At 34.6% G+C, this 20,426-nt stretch overlaps 2 protein-coding genes across 8 annotated transcripts in view; one reads left to right on the top strand and one right to left on the bottom strand.

Moving 5' to 3' along the window:
* AK5 (adenylate kinase 5) overlaps positions 1-1,409 on the top strand; it is a 94,952-nt gene extending 93,543 nt beyond the window's left edge. For both annotated transcript variants that reach the window (XM_083846514.1, XM_083846513.1), the window contains exon 14: positions 7-1,409. In XM_083846514.1, the coding sequence (XP_083702640.1) occupies positions 7-111 (105 nt within the window). In that variant the 3' untranslated portion in view covers positions 112-1,409. The remainder of the gene's footprint in view (positions 1-6) is intronic.
* Positions 1,410-3,294: 1,885 nt separating this feature from the next.
* The window catches only part of ZZZ3 (zinc finger ZZ-type containing 3), a 60,304-nt gene continuing 43,172 nt past the window's right edge, over positions 3,295-20,426 (bottom strand). For 3 of the 6 annotated variants that reach the window (XM_083846462.1, XM_083846463.1, XM_083846464.1), the window contains exons 4-13: positions 19,549-19,687; positions 18,000-18,147; positions 17,799-17,917; positions 17,437-17,508; positions 17,154-17,255; positions 15,702-15,797; positions 11,257-11,409; positions 7,733-7,867; positions 5,007-5,107; positions 3,295-4,638 (exon numbers count right to left, since the gene is read on the bottom strand). In XM_083846462.1, the coding sequence (XP_083702588.1) occupies positions 4,494-4,638; positions 5,007-5,107; positions 7,733-7,867; positions 11,257-11,409; positions 15,702-15,797; positions 17,154-17,255; positions 17,437-17,508; positions 17,799-17,917; positions 18,000-18,147; positions 19,549-19,687 (1,210 nt within the window). In that variant the 3' untranslated portion in view covers positions 3,295-4,493. Of the gene's footprint in view, positions 4,639-5,006; positions 5,108-7,732; positions 7,868-9,873; positions 9,929-11,256; positions 11,410-15,701; positions 15,798-17,153; positions 17,256-17,436; positions 17,509-17,798; positions 17,918-17,999; positions 18,148-19,548; positions 19,688-20,426 lie in introns of those variants that run through there. The other 3 variants (XM_083846465.1, XR_014587469.1, XM_083846466.1) reach the window with 3 other exon arrangements.

Raw genomic sequence — 20,426 nt, 5'->3', positions numbered from 1 at the left:
TCACAGGTTGATGCAGAAGCAACACCAGAGGATGTTTTTCTGGAAGTCTGCAAGTCAATTGACTCTTTTCTGAAAAACGAAGCCGCAGCGTTTTCAACAGAAATGCAGTAATGGTCTGTACACAGCTTCACCTCACACGTGCACTTGGCAGTCATGAATAAAATGCTGTTCAAAGCAATACTGCTTTCTTGAGAGGTATCTGGAATTTGTGCATGTGGTATATTATTTTCGATGATTTTTTTCTCTGTTCAGACAATACACTCAATATTGAGTGGCCTGTATGCTCCACACTAAGAACTGTATGTTGTTTTAGTGGTTGTTTGCTCTTCACGGGCTACAAGCAGCATGGTGAACAGCAGCTCTGGTTTGTATTTCATGATCTTATGTATTTGATTGGAAGTCAGACACATTGCCTGGTCAGCAGTGAGCTCTTCAACCACATCATTCACTGTATAGCATATTAAGAATGCTGCAATTTTCCCATTGATTTTTAATTAACAGCATTAATATTTGTGGTATCACTTGGCTTGTTCTTTTTTTTTTTTCTTAGTGACTAAAATCTCTTGTTACACGCAGCTGTAAGACAGCTGGAATTAGTCAAGCTAGAAGTTAAAATACAGTTTTCAGACATCCCCAGAACACGGCTACAACACAAAGCAGGAAAAAATAAAAAAATAATTGAAAGCAAAGACACAGTTGAATACTGTGGAAGTCTGTCAGTCCTGTGGGTGTGACTTGTCTGACAGCAGATACCATTTTGGAGACAGCTGTCTTCTGCTGGAAAGTGTTGGGTATTATAAATGACGACTTCCCAGTTTTGTGGACGGAGGTGAAAATAATGATTGTATAGTGTAGTTACATGTGCAATTTGATAATAATCCACATTAACAGCAGTTTTACTATACTAGCTAAAATCTACATATAAAGTTAACCATGAGCCAGAACATATGGAGGTGTCCTTAAATCATACTTCAATGGTATTTAAAATTCAAAATTCAGACCATCACGTTATCCTGTATTGGCATTGCCAAAACTTTGACAGAAAAAAAGGGGGGGTGGGGTGGTGTCAGGGATTTAAAATAATCAAAATATTGCTTGCATCTTCAGTAGGCCACTTATCCATAACATCTGAAAATAAGTCTGTACAAATCATATTGTATTTCCATTAAGTTAACAAAAATATTGTGGAGTTTCTTTGGTTTACTGACAACTAAATAAAAGCTTGTTTGACATTCCTATAAAATTGCATCCTCTTACTGGAACTATTCGATAAATTCAGTTGAAGTGGGTTGCATGATTGCTCTTTCTGTTAAAGTTGCACTTGATGCAGCAGATTTGTATTTTTAAAGTTACCTTTCTTGTAATGAGGACATAATACAAATAAAACATACAAAAATGAGGAGTAATAATTTCTGTTACAATTTATGTGGGTTTAATCCTTTTTAAAGCACAGTACATGACTTGGACATATAGTTCAAATCAGCATGCTTACAAAGTATGTCTTTTTTCCGCTCAGGGCAGACTCTTCTGTTTTCTTTCTCTTCCATAGCATTTGCCCTGTAAATGCTAATTCAATTATTTTGTTAAGGGAATATTTTAGATATGTTCTTATCCTTCACATCCTGGATGTTCCTCCTTCCCTTGGTCCTTTTACAGGCTACATTTTACCTCTGATGCTCTAGGAAGTGTTTTTCCAGCTCCAGAGTAGTGGCATTACATGACCAGCAACATCTGCAGTACAACAGCTTTAAGCAAGAGACTTTTGTAATGCATGAGCTTGAAAAGGTAGGTTTTTTCCTAAACCAAGCCTGCCAGCAGTAGCAGCTGTATTGTATAGTACTTAAAAATAAAAAATAAAAATCTGGAGTTACCATGAAGTTCCAATTCATCTGGGTAGCTTTTAGAGTATTTTTTTTTATTATGACTAATTACAAATAGGTTAAAAAGTGTGGAAAAAGTGTGGAACATCACACTTGTCAGGATGGAAATAAAGGCAAAAATCAGCTGCTACCTTAAAAAATACAAAAATTATTCAACATACAGTTTCAGTTTAAATTTTCTTGCTGATTTTTCTGGTCCTTTTTATGGAACAAAAAAAAATCCCATGCTTGTCTGGGTATATGTGCATTAGATATCTATTTGCATATGTTCATAATGTATGCAAGAGAAATATCTGTATATGCATGCATATGGACATATAAGTATTTATATGCATTCAGTTAACAAAAGGATTTATCCAAGACACTTCTTTCTTAGGTGATTCAGATCTGAAATTCTCCTTCTGCTTCCAATTTCATTCAAGTTATATATATATTTTTCTTCCCAAGCTATCCTAAATGGATGACTGAATATTTGCTTTTAATCATATTTTCACTAATGTACTTCCATTATTTCCTTTTTTTTTTTTTAGGATATCAACAGAACACAGTTTACTACAGATTCTCTCCCTGATAACACATCTTCACCAACTCTGCCTTCTCATAAACAGCACAAATGGTCTTTCATACTCTTTCACTAGATCCTGTCAGAGCAGTATCTTTCTGAATTAAAGGGAGAACTGAAGTATGCCTTGTGAATTTTTCTGTTGTATTTTCCTAGGTTTAATTTATTTAAGTATACAAGATATGTGAGATAGGTTTACATACGATACTTGCTCAGTGTTCTAGTAACTGTACTCTATTACCTTCTAAATAGGTTAAATGCTTAAATTTGCTTTCCTCTGAAGCAAAAAATGACTACACCTAAATGTTATTGTGAAAATTAATACTGATCAGACTATAATTATGGTTATTAGGTGCAGCCAGCCCTTCTTATTGCCATATTTATTTACTTTTAAAGTCAAATTACTTTCTTTTATAGCTAATTACTCTTGAATGTTCAAGTTTTCAAGCAACTGGAAGTCTACTACAGTTATAAAATAATCAAGTGTTTCTGAATCACAAGCTATACATTTCAATAAAAAATATATTAACTAAAAATATGTCACAATAATTACAAAGCTTCTCAGACAATGGCATACAGTGTACCAAAGCTACTAAAGTCTGATTTTCCTGAAATCTGAAAAAGAACGATTTATGAATAAGATACAAGAAAACTGAAATGCCAATCCTGCAAAGGCGAAGCATATTTACGTAGGTGCAGAGCGCCATCAGCTCCTACTGATATTAACAGCCGAGGAAGGCGCTGGGCATCTTGCAGGTCTGCATAGTGAATGACATATTAAAATGCCCTTTAATGTTTTCAATTTTGATTAAAAAGTCAAAACTACACAGAAAGGAAGTCACAGCAAGCATTCTATATATAAACAGACTGTATCCACATAGTTTATTTCTCACAGTTCTCCTGACAATTGAACATTATTTAAGAACATACTGTATACACAGATAAGAAGAAACATACAAAATGTTTTAAATGATGCACAACAAAATCCAGCAGTATAAAAGAATGCATGTGAACCCTTGCTCACTGCTCAGGCTAATTTTAATCACTGTTTAAATAGTAATAAAAATACAATCTTTCATGGATCTTGTGCAGACTACAAAAGAGGAAAAATTATTACCATATATATGATTTATATTAGGCAGTTTTCTTTGATGAGTTGCACTAACAACTCCAAATACAGAGGCAGAAGGCTGTGTATTTTATTTTAAAGGAGTTAATGTTGAGTATTAGAGACTTTACACAGTTACTACCACTGGCACTTTTCACCATATTTTGTACACATCACATGATCATCTTATATAACATTACATTTAAAAAATATATCTGAGTGACAATTTTATAACATTCACACACCATGAGCTGGTTAAGGAAGCAATGCCACAGTTGCCCCCTGTAGTGCTTCACTGTTGGTAAATAGAGTTCATTGTGGTTTTAAAAAAAAATTAAAAAAAATTAAAAAAATTGAAAGTCAATGTGATTAAGCAGCTCCGATTTAATAAAGGCCTGTAACCAACCATTGCTGAGACAGTGAGTATTTTTTAGAGTACATCCTAGAAGCAAACACTGTCATTGGTTAAAACCTTGCCTAAAGAAGTCAGTTACTGTGCTGAAAACTATTTCACAACAAAACTGCAAGCTACTAAACTGTTTTTATATAAATACTTCATCTCCTCTGGATCTCGTTATAACCAAGTTCTTCAAAGCCTTTGGAATTTACTCTGTCTTTAATGTGTGCTCTCATTTCTGGCTCACCCTTTTGTATGTTTTTCTTTTGTGTTTAGATTCACCACCTAAAAATGACTCATGTGGTGAAAAAAGTCTCCCAGTGAAACCTTCTGCACACTAGGAATGTTCAGCTGCTGTTCAGTGATCTAGAACCATGACAGCTCCAAGCTGTAGTTTGACAAGTACACCCAGGAAGCTGTCATGCTGTGAGCGACATTTCAGGGAAAGCAGAGAGTCTTTCCAAAATGTGCACAGAATTAACAATGGTGCCATTGTTATTTTTCAAATAGGATAGTAAGCCCAAGATTGTAGATCTGCTTCCCATGTCATCTATTTGCTGGAAAGTAGTTTGGGTCAAGGTAATTGTAACTGGTGCCCTGGGACATGCAGTAGTCTCTGTCTAAAAATGTCTCTGCTCTGTAAATAGGTTCTAACTGATGATCCTCCTTATGAATCTCTGTTTCATGCAGACTGCAAGGGAAAGAAAAAGATAACAGTTTAAAAGTCAAATATTTTCCTTAACTTTCATAAACATCTTTCAATGATCATATTAACAGTCATACCAAATTTGATACTAAACAATTATTGTACAAAAAACCATTGCCCCCCACTATTTAACAGTAGTAAACTTAATCTGTCCTCTGTATTATTATTGTATATATTTTCCAAGCATTGTGGGAGATGTACATCTCCCACAAACATATGTTTAAGTTATCTTTCACTTCACCCAACACAGATGTATCCTACGCTGGAGCAGGTACCCAATGTACACAGCAGTAATACCACACTGATATACTCACGGTAATTACAAATACCAAATACAAGTATATGCTGCTCACCAGTCAGAACAGGAGTCACAGAAATCCAAGGACATTTCTTGAGGGCAGTCTTGGCAGTGCCACCGAACACCCTGAATAGGTTCAATCCCGCAGTTATCACACTGTGAAACAGATTGAAGAGCATTGGAAAAAGCAACTGTAATCACTTACGTTAGTAACAGGGTTAGTATTTATGGCACCAACATAACATACGATTCTCTGTCTTTATATAGGACGATTACTGCTAGCTGAATTCTTCTCCTCACAGACCGTAATGTAGCTGGGATAAAGAAGTCCTCAGACTCCAGGACAGGCCCTCCAGAGCCCTGAGGACTGATCAATCTCTCTCGTTTTGCTTCCCACTACTCCAATGCTCCACACTGACATTAACCTCCTGCTCAACAAAAGCAGGCCTAGTCCTGCCTGTAGTCACTGCTTGTCCTCACACAGCTGAAAGATGTTTCTATAGCTTAAGCCCAACCATGTGTAATGCCTTAATACGGATTCACTTTCCAGGACAGAAGACAGGAGCAAAACTTTACCACTAGAGTTTGTTGGGAGGCTGTTGACGTGCTGTAGGTAGGGACACAAGGGTCAGACTGAGGCACTTTCCAATACTACAGTTACACATTATAGGTGGACTGGAACTAAAAGCCAGGTGGTTGGAAAGGAACTGGGATAACAGGTTTAGATAAGGAAACAGAAGCCCAAATCTTAAACCGAGTGAGAAGGAAAGAACTATTCTCCTCAGAAGAATCGTACATCTTAAAGAGCATCTAAGTGCAAGAAGAATGTGGCATGAAGAGGAAAAAAATAAATTACAAATGAATCAGCAATACTGAATGAAAAATTCATGATGATAGAGAAGAGCAGAGATGCAAAGAGATTTGGTTAAAAAAAAAGAAACTTGGAGAATGGGACTTTAAGGCAAGAACTTGCAAAAACCTAAACCATCAACATTGCTGCAGAGATAGGACAGAAAAGGAAAGAGAAACATGGAAAACGAGCCCGTGCTCACATAGCTCATCCTCCTTCAGGACATGAAGTGCTGTGGGAGAACTTTGGGTGTCATCTGTGAAATGCACTTGCACAGCAACTCACCCAAGCACAACCAAACCACTCAGTGTTACAAACACCTCACAAACAATCTGTGAAAGTAAGGGATACAGCTGTGACAATGACAGCTTTCAGAGTTTGAGGGCTGATAATAAAGAAGTAATAGGCATACTTAGGGCTTTTCTCTGAAAGTATCAAGTTCAATACAATACTAAGTTATAATTAAAAACAGTTCCAGTTATCTCAAGTTGAGAGCCAAAAGATAGTGGAAACCCTTAACCTTGATTTCTGTGCTCCAGCTTCCCTCTCCCCTGTGAGACAAATAATAGCATGCCTTTCATTTTATTAAAGAAAATAGTATTTGCAAAGTATTTTGATATTATAGCAATAAAAACCATAAAAAGCCAAAATGAGATTCAATAATTCAATATTCAAAGTAGAGTTTGAATAAAGTGTAGTAAATGAGGTTGAAGGCCATGCAGAACCAGTAGCGTTCTGAATAGTTGCTTATTAGGTGAGCACCATCCAGCCTGTGCGCTGACTGAGGCAGCACTGCTGAGGGAAAACAGTATATAATCATATAATTTCATAGATTATAATGAATAATAAAATCAAATTGGGGTTGCAAAGAAATTTTCAAACTTTGGATGCCTGACACTGCATAATGCCAAATGTACTTTTCAGTGTAATTTGATGTAGAAGAAAGCAACTAGCTTCTAACCTAGAAGGCGCCTCTGTCTGACTGAAGTTTTCTTTTTTTTTTTTTGGAACAAACCCATTAACTTAAAGAAGAAAAAAGGGAAAAAAAAAGGAGGGAAAAAAAGAAAAAGAAAAGCCTTGGAAGTCTAACAACATGAGTAAGTCTGTCAGTGCCAACAAATGAGGCTATCTCAATTTTCCCATTGTTCTGAACTGAACTTTAAGCTGAATACCTTTGCATTCTTATATAAATGGTTACTAGAAAGTAAGTCTACTTGCCTAATACTTCTAACAAGGTGAAGAAGCTGTTCCAACACAGCACACAGTTATACAGGAAATCCCCTTGCAAACCAGAAAATGTAATTGAGAGAATGCCCTTTCTTTCATACCGTTTATTAATGGCTGACACTGGGATAACACACTGTTTTAACTCATTGTTTATTATATTATTTTCACATAATCATTGTTTTATATTGTTGCTTCAACTTCTGCAAGCATTACTTGATATGATTATGAAGCTGGTACAATTTTTCTCTGTAGAGAAAAAAAATCAAAAAATTGTTAATCTGTTACTGTTCTCATTCCGTATCTTTTTCCTTTCTTTGGTCTAAGGTGGAGGAAAAATGACTCCAAAATCATACAAGAATTATCGTCGATGAATCACTGCCAAACCAGAGTATGGTGCCAAATGGAATTCTGTAGTGATTTAACCTAGCTCTAGAGCCATGTTTCCATACTATGAATGAGGAAAAGACAACATGCTTATTAATTTCCATACAATATTCCATATATTCTATGAAACCTGAGGCATTGGAAAGAGTGGATTAACTGAGTTGTTTTGATTAAAGAAGATGAGGGAAAGCAGACACAGCGAAAAAGAATTACGGAACCATACTTGTTATACTAAACAAAGCCTTTTTAGGAAATCTAAACCATGTTATCTTTAAAGACTTCTACACTCTGCTGAGTAACGGAACATCACTTAAACTTACCTTGAATCCCACATGCTGTACAAATCCACTTTCTGCATGCATCTGCTGTAATTTTTGTTTCTTTAATTTTTTAAACTCTAACAGTTCTTTATATTCAGGTAAATCACGATACATTATTGGAATACTCTCTTCATCCTGTTCGTGGTTAAAAAAAGATAAATATTCTTTAGAAATGTACCGACATATTTCACAAATCAGTAAGTATAATTAACTAACTTCTGGGAAAACGCTGGCAATATATTCGAAGAGACATAATGGGAAATTATTTTTAAAACCACAGCAAAAAGAAGTACATAAAATTAACTTACACTTTATTTTTTATTAAATATTCTTTATTATTTGCATTATACCAAAACATTATCCTGCAAATAAGTTTCTTCTGGTGAACTGCTTAGCAGTAGGATAAAGGAGACAGTAGACCTTTATCTTAAAACCCAGCTTTTCTCTCATCTTTGATGCCTTACAGCAATTTGTATGTAATCTACTTGCTCGTATACTGTAGGCAAAATGGCAACTGCATTAAAGACTAAATTTGAGCATTAAAATTTCAGGTAGGTTTTATCAACTTCGTTGATCTTCCCCTTTACTATTCTATGGAATAACATGGAGCAATATTATTCTAAGGATAGTTGCAATCACTGTTCAGAAGTACTTTCAAAACTGTAAAAATATAAAAAGCTGATGACACCCAAAAATTCTTCAGAGTTTTAAGAATTTTTGCATGAGGCCATTTGTTTAAAAGACCCATAAATCAAGACAGTACCAAGCTTTCATTATACGTACTACGTACTTTTTAACTGAAAACAATCTTTAACAGATTAGATTCTCACCTTTACCTGTAAGAATAAAAAGTGATGAGAAATATCATTCCATGACTGTAAGAGTAGAAAGTTGCAGGGTTATTTCGTCTCGTGCTCACTCCTCCTTCCATTCACTTCATGTTGTCTTAATAGTTCAATAAAATAGATTGCTACGCTTCCTAAAAATTCCTAAATTATGAAAATCTGTATCCCTATATGCCAGTGCATATAACTGTACCCCCAAAATCATAACACAGTTCTCTATTTAAATAAAAAACACAACATTCTGATTTTTCTCATCCAATTTTCTTCAGCAAAGCTTAAAGACCTGTACGTTATGAGAACAGAGAAGCTCTCATTCTAATTCAAATGTCTACTTCAAGGTGGCTATTTAATTGTAGCAGCTGTACTTGGTAGTTATCAACAGTTTTCAAAGAAGAGAGGTCTCTATGGATTTACAACAGTTTTCAGATCCTATACTGGTAGGAATGTTCAGTTATGAAAATGAACTATGAGACAGTAATAAAATCTTCAAATGTAGCCTGCACACATCCTTTCAATTAATTTTAAGAAACTGAAGTCTGAAGAATGTATGCTATATTTAGTAAGTTTACTAAAGGAAGGGAGGGAAAATGGCATGCTCTTTAGTGCTAAATTTCTAAAGGTTGTATCAATTATTTAATTGTAATTCTGAAACTATTTTGAGGACTACACTGCAAATATTCAGGAAAAAAAACAAGATCAAATGACACAAACTCTGTGGTAATAAGCTATGTTCTTTTCATATAAAACAGGGATTCACTTTCTATGCAAATCTAAGTTTTTCTGAGAAAAACCTGCCTGGAACAATATAACTGTATATTGAATAAACTATGCTATAATAATCCTATAATAATTTATTCTGTTCTTGTAAATTGTGTTCTAGAATAATTAGACTATTCACAAAATGAAGTAACTATAAGTGAAAAATAAATTCACTCTTTTAAGAATAGAGGGTCTTCACTTAGGAATAATTAATCTATACCACAACAATTTTTTGAAGAATGGTTATGCCAGTCAACTTGCAACACCCAGACATAATCTTTTGTTTTTTACAAGGAAACAGCACCTGGTACTTCCATTGTAAAGAAATCAAAGAAAACCTTGCCCATAATTTTCTCGCTACACCAAATATACAAAGTATTTTTCTCTGAGACACTGACTGTAACTAAGAGATCTGATTTTTAACATTAGAACAGACTCCAGTATATTTATTTTGATTATAGTTCATGATCTCTTTTTCTTTCCAAATTGTTTCTATTTTGCATTGGTAATGGGGATCTTTTTCATAACTGAGCTCACCTGTGTCTTTCTACATTACTGCAAGCCAGAAATATATCCATCTGGAAATGCTGCACTAGTGAAGAAAGAAAAGATTAAGCCAAATTAAAAAAAAAAAAAAAGGGGCACAAGTCCACCATTATCACTGCAAAAAAACGGCAACTTCTATCAAAATGAAAATAAATCCCAGTTTGTTTATGGTGCTCATTATTTACTAAAGTTAGGACACCATGGGGAAAAAAGTGTTTAGAAAGTTTTAGGAAAATATTAAGAACAGAATATGTATTTAAGAATAATACAGAACAAAGGAATGTGTGATCAAAAACAGTTCCATTGAGATACATAATAGTAATCGGCATCTCTTCTAATACACATTTTTCTTTCCATGCCTTTTAAGATTCTTATTAGGAATAAATAAGTTATCAGAAATGCCTGTAGATGAAAAAAGACCATCACTGAGAGACAGGAGGAGTGAAAATGTGATTTAAGACTGGGTAATAAATGAGCAAATGTAATAATTTAAGGAAGATCATGCAGTGCATGTAAAAAAAGTCAATAAAGTAAATGAATGGACTTAACCTGGGCAGCCTTAATGCCTCTGTTATGCAACAAGCTTTTCACACACAAGATGTCACTAGGCTCTCCAAAACAAAAAAAAAATTAACAGGTCAGGTCCTTCAGTCTAAACACAGTAAAGCCACAGTGATTCACACCAGCTGTGAGCCTTGCCAAACATCTTTGCATTGGGATCCCTATATATAGGAACTATAGTCCCCCATATGGTTGTAAGAAGTGTCTAAACCATTGTACTATTACTGCATGTGATAAATTAGGAAACTGGAACACTACACGCTGTAATGACACATTGGGACAAGACATCTACTGGAATTTGCCTCTAAAAGCACGTATTTGCCACTTCAGGACTCAGACTGTTAGTTCATGTTTTCAAGCAGATTGAAAAAAAATTCAGTCAGTGGAGGAAGACAAAAAAGCAATGATGCCAACGGAACTCAAGCGTTACCAAGACACTACGCAACCTGTCTAATACCACACATCTTTACCCAGAATCACGCCTGGCTAGTTTGTACGATTTTAAAACAAATCTCACATCAGATCACTTTTTGAAAATATGCAAAACTAAAACATTTTAGAAGTTGTTTCAGGACGGAAATTTTTATTACTTCATTTATTTCCTTTCTTTTTTTGGTCTAATTTTTCTGGAATTGTGAACCTTTACATTAACGATGTGTTTGCAATTCAAAATGGCCCATGAATCTGACTACAATTTAGGACTTAATTGATGATATTTGTTTTATGACAAAGATGCTTCATCCTTATATTGTACAATAAACAAGTTAAGACGACAGTAAGGAATACATCTGCTTACTGATTTAAATGACATACCGATACTTCCTCTTCTGCTGCAGTATCCATATGACTGTGAAAACTGGATCTGTCATCATCTTCATCCATATAAACTGGGGGTTCATGAGATGTCATGAAAGTTGAAGGTTTGAAAAGATGTTTATTTAAAGGGTGCTGCCGTCTACTTGATGACTACAGTGGAAAAATAATATATTTATAAAGAAATTGCTTGATTACCTTTTAAGTAATCCTCATCAATACAACCTTGTCAGAAAAATCACTATTTTGCACTGAACGTGTATCATCTTCCCCATTATTTTTACCTAAACCTCTATATCGGAGCCTCGTATAGCTTCATATTGCAGAGCTTTTTTCCCCAGTAAGTGAAATCAGATGAAGAGTGGAACGCTTCTCTGCTAAAAACCCAGCAAGAAAGTGCTCTTGCTATAAAAAAGCCCACCATCTAAATTAATGAGACACAACAGTAAAAAAATAGAAAATAAAACATACAATTTTAAAGACTGAGAACCAAAGTGCAAAGATATTAAAAGACTTCCAAGGCTTAAGGGATGGCTCTCGTGTGGGACTAACCAAAGAAGTACTTTTGTACACATTCAAGACCCAAGAAACCAGTCCACATTTGACACATCATCAAATTCTTGTATTAGTTTGTGCCTTAGAAAATGCTAGTCTAGGCTAATTTTGTCCAGATTTCTTTCTTACTCTATGGTAAGAAAATGCTACTGCTAAAGGCTTTTCATTCCACCACAAAAGAGGTTTCTATGAGAAAGAATTTGTCTCTGAAGGTTCTTTTTCATTGCCACTGACTGGAAAAGGAATCCAAGAAATGTTAGAACAGATAAATTACTCCATTAGTGTGTATCTAACGCTGTCTGAAGGTGTAGAATGCACAGCAATTTTAAAGTGTATTACTTAAAGGCACTCAGCCCCCATTACTTAATCCCCATGGAAGAATATTAAATATCAAGTAGAAGAACTATCAGTGAATGAAACTGACTCAACTTTTTACTTAGCTCCTTTCCAGACCAGCATTTTGACATCTTAAATACATTCCACAATTTAAAGAAAACAATGCAAATCAAAAACTGTAAGCATGGAAAACATTTTCTTTTAATTATAAAACAGAGGACTTGTCTAGGTTCTGTCACGTAGACAAAGCATAAGGAATATTTACAAGTTAATGTTTTCTCTTTTCATACAAGATGCTTTATCCCAAAGGCTCCTAAAATCAGTTAGAAACCTGTAGCACTGTAATAAAACCATTTCTCTCTAAACCGGGATTCAATACATAACATTATTTTATAGTTCTGCACAGCTTAAAAAGCAAAGGCAAAGATCCCATAAATTATATTAGATGGAATGGAGCTCTGCAGACAGAAGTATAACAAGGAATTAAGACTAGCCCCATTTTAAGGAATGATTTGAAATAATAACGATTGGAAGCTGGTACCTCATATCTGTAGGAGCACAATGCACGGAATAAAAATGACCGTTTTGTTCTAAGACTAATATAGTGCCCGTTGCATTGAATTTTTCCACCTTCTGCCTTACAATCACCAACTTCCTGAGTTTTGCTTCCTTTCTGGTTTCCTTTAAGATTTCATACCGCCAAAAGTAATTCAATTTGTAAGGTTAGGCTGTATTTTAGCTTGAGACACACTGATTTAAATTTTCCATTAATATAAGGAAAACAGATCTGCATACAATACTAGATCTGGAATTCAAGAAAGGAAAACCATGTCTATGCTTAAATAGTTGCAGTATTATGCATATGGTTATGGGTTTTGAATTCTGTTTTTAATATGATTCTGCTTCTGGTGAAGAAAGAACTAAAATACTACGTAAGAGCAGATAGTTAAAAAATCATTTTTCCTTTGGGAAATTTATCTTTTGGATTAAGCTTAAAGGCAGGTGCACTGATAGAATATAAACATAAAACTGAAACCAATAAGCCGTAATTGAAGAATTGATTACTGTAGTCCTAAATCACTGATTCTATTTTCACCAACAGTTGATAACATTGAACAGGAAAATTAACTGGTGCATCGTGCTTGATTTCCTGCGCCATTTATCACAAGAGACATTATCTCATACAAGGAGACACACACAGCAACTTCAACAAGACGTTAAGGAACTGAATAGCATTCTCACCTACCCAGTAACCATTTCAAAAGAGCAGCCTAGGCAATCCCCATGGAAAAACAGAAGTACCTTCCCCTTGTGAAGCATCACTTTTGACACAATTGTTTACGTCACATATAATTGTGTTTTTATTTCCTCAAAAATGCATACTTTAAGTATCAGCATCCAATATTTATATTTCTATTATTGGCAGTAAAGCAGATAGTGCACTTTACAGTGTATACACACACCCGGTATTGAAACAAACATGAGCACAGCATAAGCAGGATCCAGGCTTTCAGTACCCCTTGCACTTCCTTTCTGCCACATTATGTTATTTGCTTTGGAGACCTGGGAATAACTACAGCCTGGTATGGTGCTGTCAATCAGTGCTCTAAGTAGACAGCTATATTAGCTCAATTCCCCCCACATACACTATTTGTTTGATTTTATGTGCTGTATTTTTTGTTATGTGGGTTACAAAGAAAAAATGAAGAAGCTACCTTAATAAAAATCAGGGACAATGACCTTACTCTTACAACTTGGTTTATTACCAAGTATGAATTATACTGTGTTATGGGTATGAATTATACTGTGAAAACAGACATGAGCGTTACATTTGTTCTATGTATAAGTTTACCTAAAATCTATATATTGCAGCTTGAAAACGTTGAAAATTTTGTAAAATATGTTTCAGTATTGATTATACTGTGTATGTAAGCAGAACAGCAGGGCTAAAGAACTTTATGGATCACTGTTCAGATTAGTGGAAAACATGGTTAGTGTCACACACGTACTGATTAAATGCTCCCATTATTCAGCAAATACAGTGGTCTGCTGCCCTGCACTCTGTAATAACAGTCTTTCAAATAAAATCAAGAGGAAACAAAAAAACCCTAACACATGACTAAGGTCATTTAAAATTATAAGGTGACACAAAGAACCCCAAGGGTTATAATTTTCAAAAAACAATTTTCACCCCTCACCCCCCTTTCGAAATTAGCCCCACAGAACGGTAAACCGTACAAGGAATGTAGAGCTCTAATAGATAAATCTCACCACAATATTTAAGGTATCAATGTTTGCAGCTGCTTTTTGGGTTCTTCTGCCAGAAAGCACTTTTCCAATAGATAAAGCAGCAGACAAAATCATGTCTGTGCCTTCCCTGCCTCTGTTTATAGAGCAGAATAGTAGATTAAAATACTGGTGGAAGTAAAATGGCATTACCGTGTTAAATGGAAAGTCTATGATACTCATTCTTTGCAGTAATTTCAGAGAAAAGTAGTAGACAAGTGGGGGTGTGTACCCTTTTACATCATTACAGACAAGCATTAGTAGATCTCCTATCAGACTCATCTGACAGTAACTTTAGGTCCCAAACTTTCAAGGGACTAAATTTGCAAATATGCATTTTCAGAATCAGTGCAAGGCTTACTCTAATTCCTTATCAGAAAACATCACAGATACCTGGATGCAAAAAAAAAAAATAATCAACGTTGCTCTATAAAATGTGATTGTAACTGGTTTTAAACAACTTCTGTAAACACACTGTTAGCAAAAAAACAACAGCAAAAACATGCTGAGATTTCCCTCTTCAAATGTCTAGGGTTCTCATTAGTATCCAGGAGTACTACATGATTTACATCAAAATATACGACTGGCCTGCACAGCAATCTAGGGTCTTCTCTATGCTTTTGCAAATTAAGAAGATTTCTCAGGGTCGTATTTTCTCACCCATTCCAAGATCAGGAAAAACATTACATTTTAATAGTCATTTATATGACCTTTTCATTTTAACGGTCATATATACTGCAAATCAAAATATAAGATGACATTTCAGAATTAAATGCTCATTTAATGTGCTAGCTTAGGATGCTGTTATACACACTCGCATATGTTTTTGTTAATTAAAAGATGACTGTACAATATGAACCAGAGGGCTGCTTATCCTTTTCCAATAGGGTTCTCATTAGCCTCTTCTATATCAATTACAATAAACTTACAAACAAGGAAAAAGTACCCCCCATGTCCAATGCTCCAGCTTTGTTAGTTCAGCCTGCACTCTAACTGCAGCATTCTTTTTTCTGACACTTCATTTTGGTGTGATTATGCAATACAGCTGTAATTAACAGGTGTTGATGTGAAACTAGAATAACTCCTAACTCACTCTACATTGCTAATGGCAAAAGAAATAGATTAATTAAGAAATACATGCAAGGTGGAGCTAGTGAATGAGAAAGCCTTAATCAAGGCTTAAGTCCATTGAAATATTAATATTTTAGTTTCAATTTGCATGCAAATGCAAGAAGAAAAATGGAATTTCTGTTGTAATATTGTCTCACCTTTTTGGAATATAAATATAAATTTGGAGTTCTTCCCGGAACTGGAATACCAGCTTTAGTCAGTTTAATAAAATATTTTTGTACTCTACTGGCAACCTAAAAACAAAAAGCAAAAAACAAGTAACAATTAAATGTCAAATGAAATATAACAGGCCTTCACTTCAAAGCTTTGCCAGCATCGTTACACTGGTTCAGAATATAAAGACGACAAATTGTCGTTTTCTATTCTGCAACAACTACTTTAACCATTACCTATCCTGCAATGCTTCATTTATCATATTTCCAGACACTTTGAAGTCTTTAAGAGTAAAAAATGCCTCTTGTTTAAAAATTATACAGGAAATCTACCAAGAGTAGGGATAGGAAGCAAAGAGCTTCAGTAGTTTGTTACCTGCTGAAGCTCAACGTATTCTTTCTTAACAGCAACAGATAAATTATGTATAGTTAGCATACAGAAAGTGCTTCTGCATTTTATTTATGAAATAAAAAGCATGCATTTTAATTTCCCAGTATGTAGAAACCTGTAAGCATAAATACCTGTAAGCATAGATATGACCCGAGATGAGGTAACGCTGTATTAAGTGAAACACTTAAGTACTGTTTTATGCAAAAGAATACTAGTGAAATAGGAGAAATGAAAGTTCCATAAACACGGAACATCAGCATATTTATTTATTTATACCTTCTGGTCAAACTGGAGAAAGTATGCTGCTTTAGTGGAAAAATCCCTAAAAGTCAGATGCAAAAACATTCAGTGTCTCCACTTCTTTTGTGGATGTGGGCCCCAGTATAAAACCAATTCTTCTGTCTGCAAGTATTAAAATGTCTGCCCATTTTACAGTACTGAGGTGCAGGAAATTCAGTACTCCAGTGTAACTCAATCTGAGAACAAATGGTGTCACACACTATACTTGCTATAAAGAATTAAACGGATGCTGTCAAAATCTAATGAACAACTATCTCCGGCAGTTTTGTCATGGGCTTTGGGGCACTATTAAAATTCTTTATTTGAGATTAAAAGAATCACATTGTTATTAGCGAAATGCAGACCCTGCTGTTAAATTTTTAAGAAAAAGTGATAACTGAAAAGGCACTGAATTTTATGTATTGCAGTTATAAAAAGAGAGACCTACAATTATAACTACTGTGAAATTATATACCAACTGCTGGGATACAGTGACTGATACCGGTACTACCATATGCAGTAGAATATTCAAACAATGCATAAACAGTCAAATCTTTTTCTATCAAAATAGGTTTTATTGATTTAATTATGAACATTATCAAAAATAAACCTCTTCTCCAATTTCTCATTTTATGACTTATTGTATCTAGATTTATTTCTAATTTGATTTTTTATTTTCTGTTAAAAAAATCTCTTATCAGTGCTTCTTAAAAAGCTAATAAATAATCAACAAAAGGGATTACTTCATCAAGCATTTTACTTGTTACCTGCTTTGCTGTTCTATTTCCCAGTTCATCAGCTATCTTCTGCCACCTTCGGGACTCTACTTCCTCTGGTGGATACTTCAGAAGCAACTGCTCGAGTTTTTTCTAAATCAAGCACAAACAACAGAAAAAACACATTTTTCTTAGTAGAGATACAAGTTGTCAAAGGACAGGTATCTACATACATGTGACTTTCACTTCTAATTACTGTAAATATTATTACAATGTTTGTCATTATTATCACATATGTTATTGCAGCTACCAATGTGCAAGAGTTTCCCATTACCTGTTCCTCTACAGTCCACAGCTGGTTAAAAGTTTCAGGTTTGGTCTCATCGCAAAGTCGTCCTCTTATCATCTGCTCAAATACAGTATATAAAATGGAACAGGTGTTTAGAAAATGTACAGCTAGGATAACTTGACTTTGATCCTTTTCCGAAGTAAGGATCAAAACTGAAAGAAATACATGCACGAAAAATTGAAATAAAACTGTTCTAAAGCAAAACACAGGGTCTCCAATTTGATCCATGAATGAATTTTATGATCAATTTTAACGGTTAAAGTAACAGTTAAAATTATCCACATACCCCATAATTTGAAAAATGTTACTGTTTTGTAAAAATTTATCTTTCCTTTTGTGACAACTACCTGTGGACGACTGCTTGTAGAACCTTCTGGACCATCACTTAAAGGCAAGACAGAGTATGAAATAGACTCTCCATCCTTCTTGGGATCCAAAGGACTTTTTGGTCTTGCAGGTATACCTACTGCAAACAACACAAGAACTGAATTATTAAACCTCCGTGCTGGTCTTTTGCTTCTTGTAACATATATTCATTCTCCTTTTACCTTTGTCAAAAATCAGCTTTGCTCTCCTACTGTTACGTTTTCGGTTTTTGAATTCTCTCTCAAAGTTTCCAAGGCTAGTGGTGTATTGGTCCCAGGCAATCTCAGGGAGCTGAACAACTCTCTGAGGATATGGAAGACCCATATCGACCTGAAAAAAAATGTGAAAAGTGATAAACAATACTTAATGTAATTGTTGTATATCCCAACAAAGAACTATGAATCCTAGAAAGTTATGAAAAAGTTATGAAAACCTGCCTTTCAACTAAATGCAAAATTCAAAATCAGTATTTTAAAGTGCCATGAAGCACACTTTTTTTCAGGAGAAGATCTCTTTCAAGAGTAATACACAACAGTGCATATAAAATATGCAGCGGCACGGTCAATGATGGCTTATTGAGCACAAAGCTTTAAAATTTGTTTCACAGCTGAAATCAGGTGTTTCTGACTTCAATACTCTGTTGCTGTCTACCTGTCTTTTATTTTGTTTAGACATACTGCTTGCCCACTACCTGTAACTTTCTTAAGGTTAAGAAAACACAAAGTTTTATTATCTGATAAACTGAAACCCAAACAAATCCCTTCAAGGAAATCAAAGCACAATTCACAGTGTTTATGCTGTCTTCTTACTATAACACAACTGATGTAAGCCTTACAACTTTATTTTATGGTCAACCTTGAGAGTATCCTTCCTTGGATTCAGAGACATAAACACATCAGATGCCTTCAACTAGCATTAGTATTTCCTATACGATACAACGATTATCAAATGCAATCCTATTACATGTTATTAATACATCTCAAAATGTAATGACTAAACAACCACTGAAACCAATAGGCTGAGGTCAGACCTCTCTTTAAACCAAGGTCTCTACAAACCTAGGGAAAGGGCATCATAAAATACTTATTTAATTCTCCACTGAAATACAGCATGTTGCTACCAGACCAGAGGGTCAAGCATGTTTGTCACTGGCAGATGTGGCAAAATGTTCAAGCTTTAAAATTTATTTTTTTTTTTAGTTTCTCTGTTACTACACATTTTAAGCTTGAAAAGAAAATCATTCTTTATCAAAAATCATTCTCCTCCATCAGACAATATTTTAGTTACATTATCCAGCACTCTTCCAGGTATGTTTTCTAATGTCCATTTTGGTTTAATGAACTATAGTTCCTACTCTTTCAAAAGTACACTACCAAATTCACTCATAGAATGTCATTTAATTTCTCTAATGAGAAAAGTTACAAATTCCTGGCTTTACAACCAAGCACTTGCAGTCACCTGTAGATTTCAGGTTATCTTAAAATACCCACATTACAAGTTTAAAAATTACATTTCCATGTAACAATGGAAAGAAAACATATCTAATAAAATATTTGAAGACCTCTCTCAAAGATTTTATAAGCCCAAGGGTTTCTGCTCAGCAGAGAAAGGACTTCAAGCTCCTAATGTTTCTGTGCAAGTATATATGGAATTCTGATTCCTACAAATAATGAATTACTGGTTATTAAAAAAAAAATCTGAATAAGACTTAAGAAATGCCCATTGAAATACCTTCTTCTGGAGTCTTTCCACAAATCCAATAGGATCTTTCAGTGCTTCTCTCTGGTGTCTGCCTAAACTTTCAAGGTCTTGAACTGCTTGAGTACGTTGAGCCTCGAGTACAGCAATCGTCTGTAACAGTCTCTGATAACTACAGAGACAAAGGAAAACATCTCACTAAATTTGTCTTTACAAGTGATCCCCCCAAATCTAAATACTAGCCACAATAATCAACTAGTATCTAACATTTCATAGCTTATCTGAAACAGTTTACAGACATTTTTACTGAATTATATAAATAATTATCTCAAACTTATTTTAAGTAGTAGATGAATTTATATAAACCAGTAAAAATATGTATGTACTATATTTCTTTAAATGTAAAACCTACACTAGCTAAAACAATATGGTATCAGGGACAAGCTACTCATATTCTCAATAGCTACGATCAACATACTTTGCTTACAAGGAAAGAAAATAAACAAAATGATGTAATTTCTTTCACTTCAAAATAAGCTACAAATGACTCTACTACAAAATTTTAACATTGCACTCAACCACCCACACGCTGTACAGGAATGTACAAACTTTGTAGTTAAACATTTCATAGAAGCTTCACTTTAGAGAAAAATGTAAGGACCATTTACAAAATGTACCAATAAACCAAGAAGTAATTCGCAAAATAAATACATACAAAAAGAGATTCCTCTAAGTATACAGAAGTTGAATGAAATGTCAGTTTTGAGTTTTGAGTTTCCCTCAAATCTGCCATGCTGGATTCACATACAGTTCTGATTTCCTATTCAGCAGATACACTAAAGCATCACTTACGTGACTCTCATATCTGTGCCTGATAATGGAAGCTTCTCAGACTACCTTCTACAAAGCTA

Source organism: Anser anser, assembly GCF_964211835.1.
Source record: "Anser anser genome assembly, chromosome: 8".
NCBI lineage: Eukaryota > Metazoa > Chordata > Aves > Anseriformes > Anatidae > Anser > Anser anser.
Note: the sequence above shows the minus strand (reverse complement) of the source record. Positions and strands in the feature narration are given on the sequence as shown.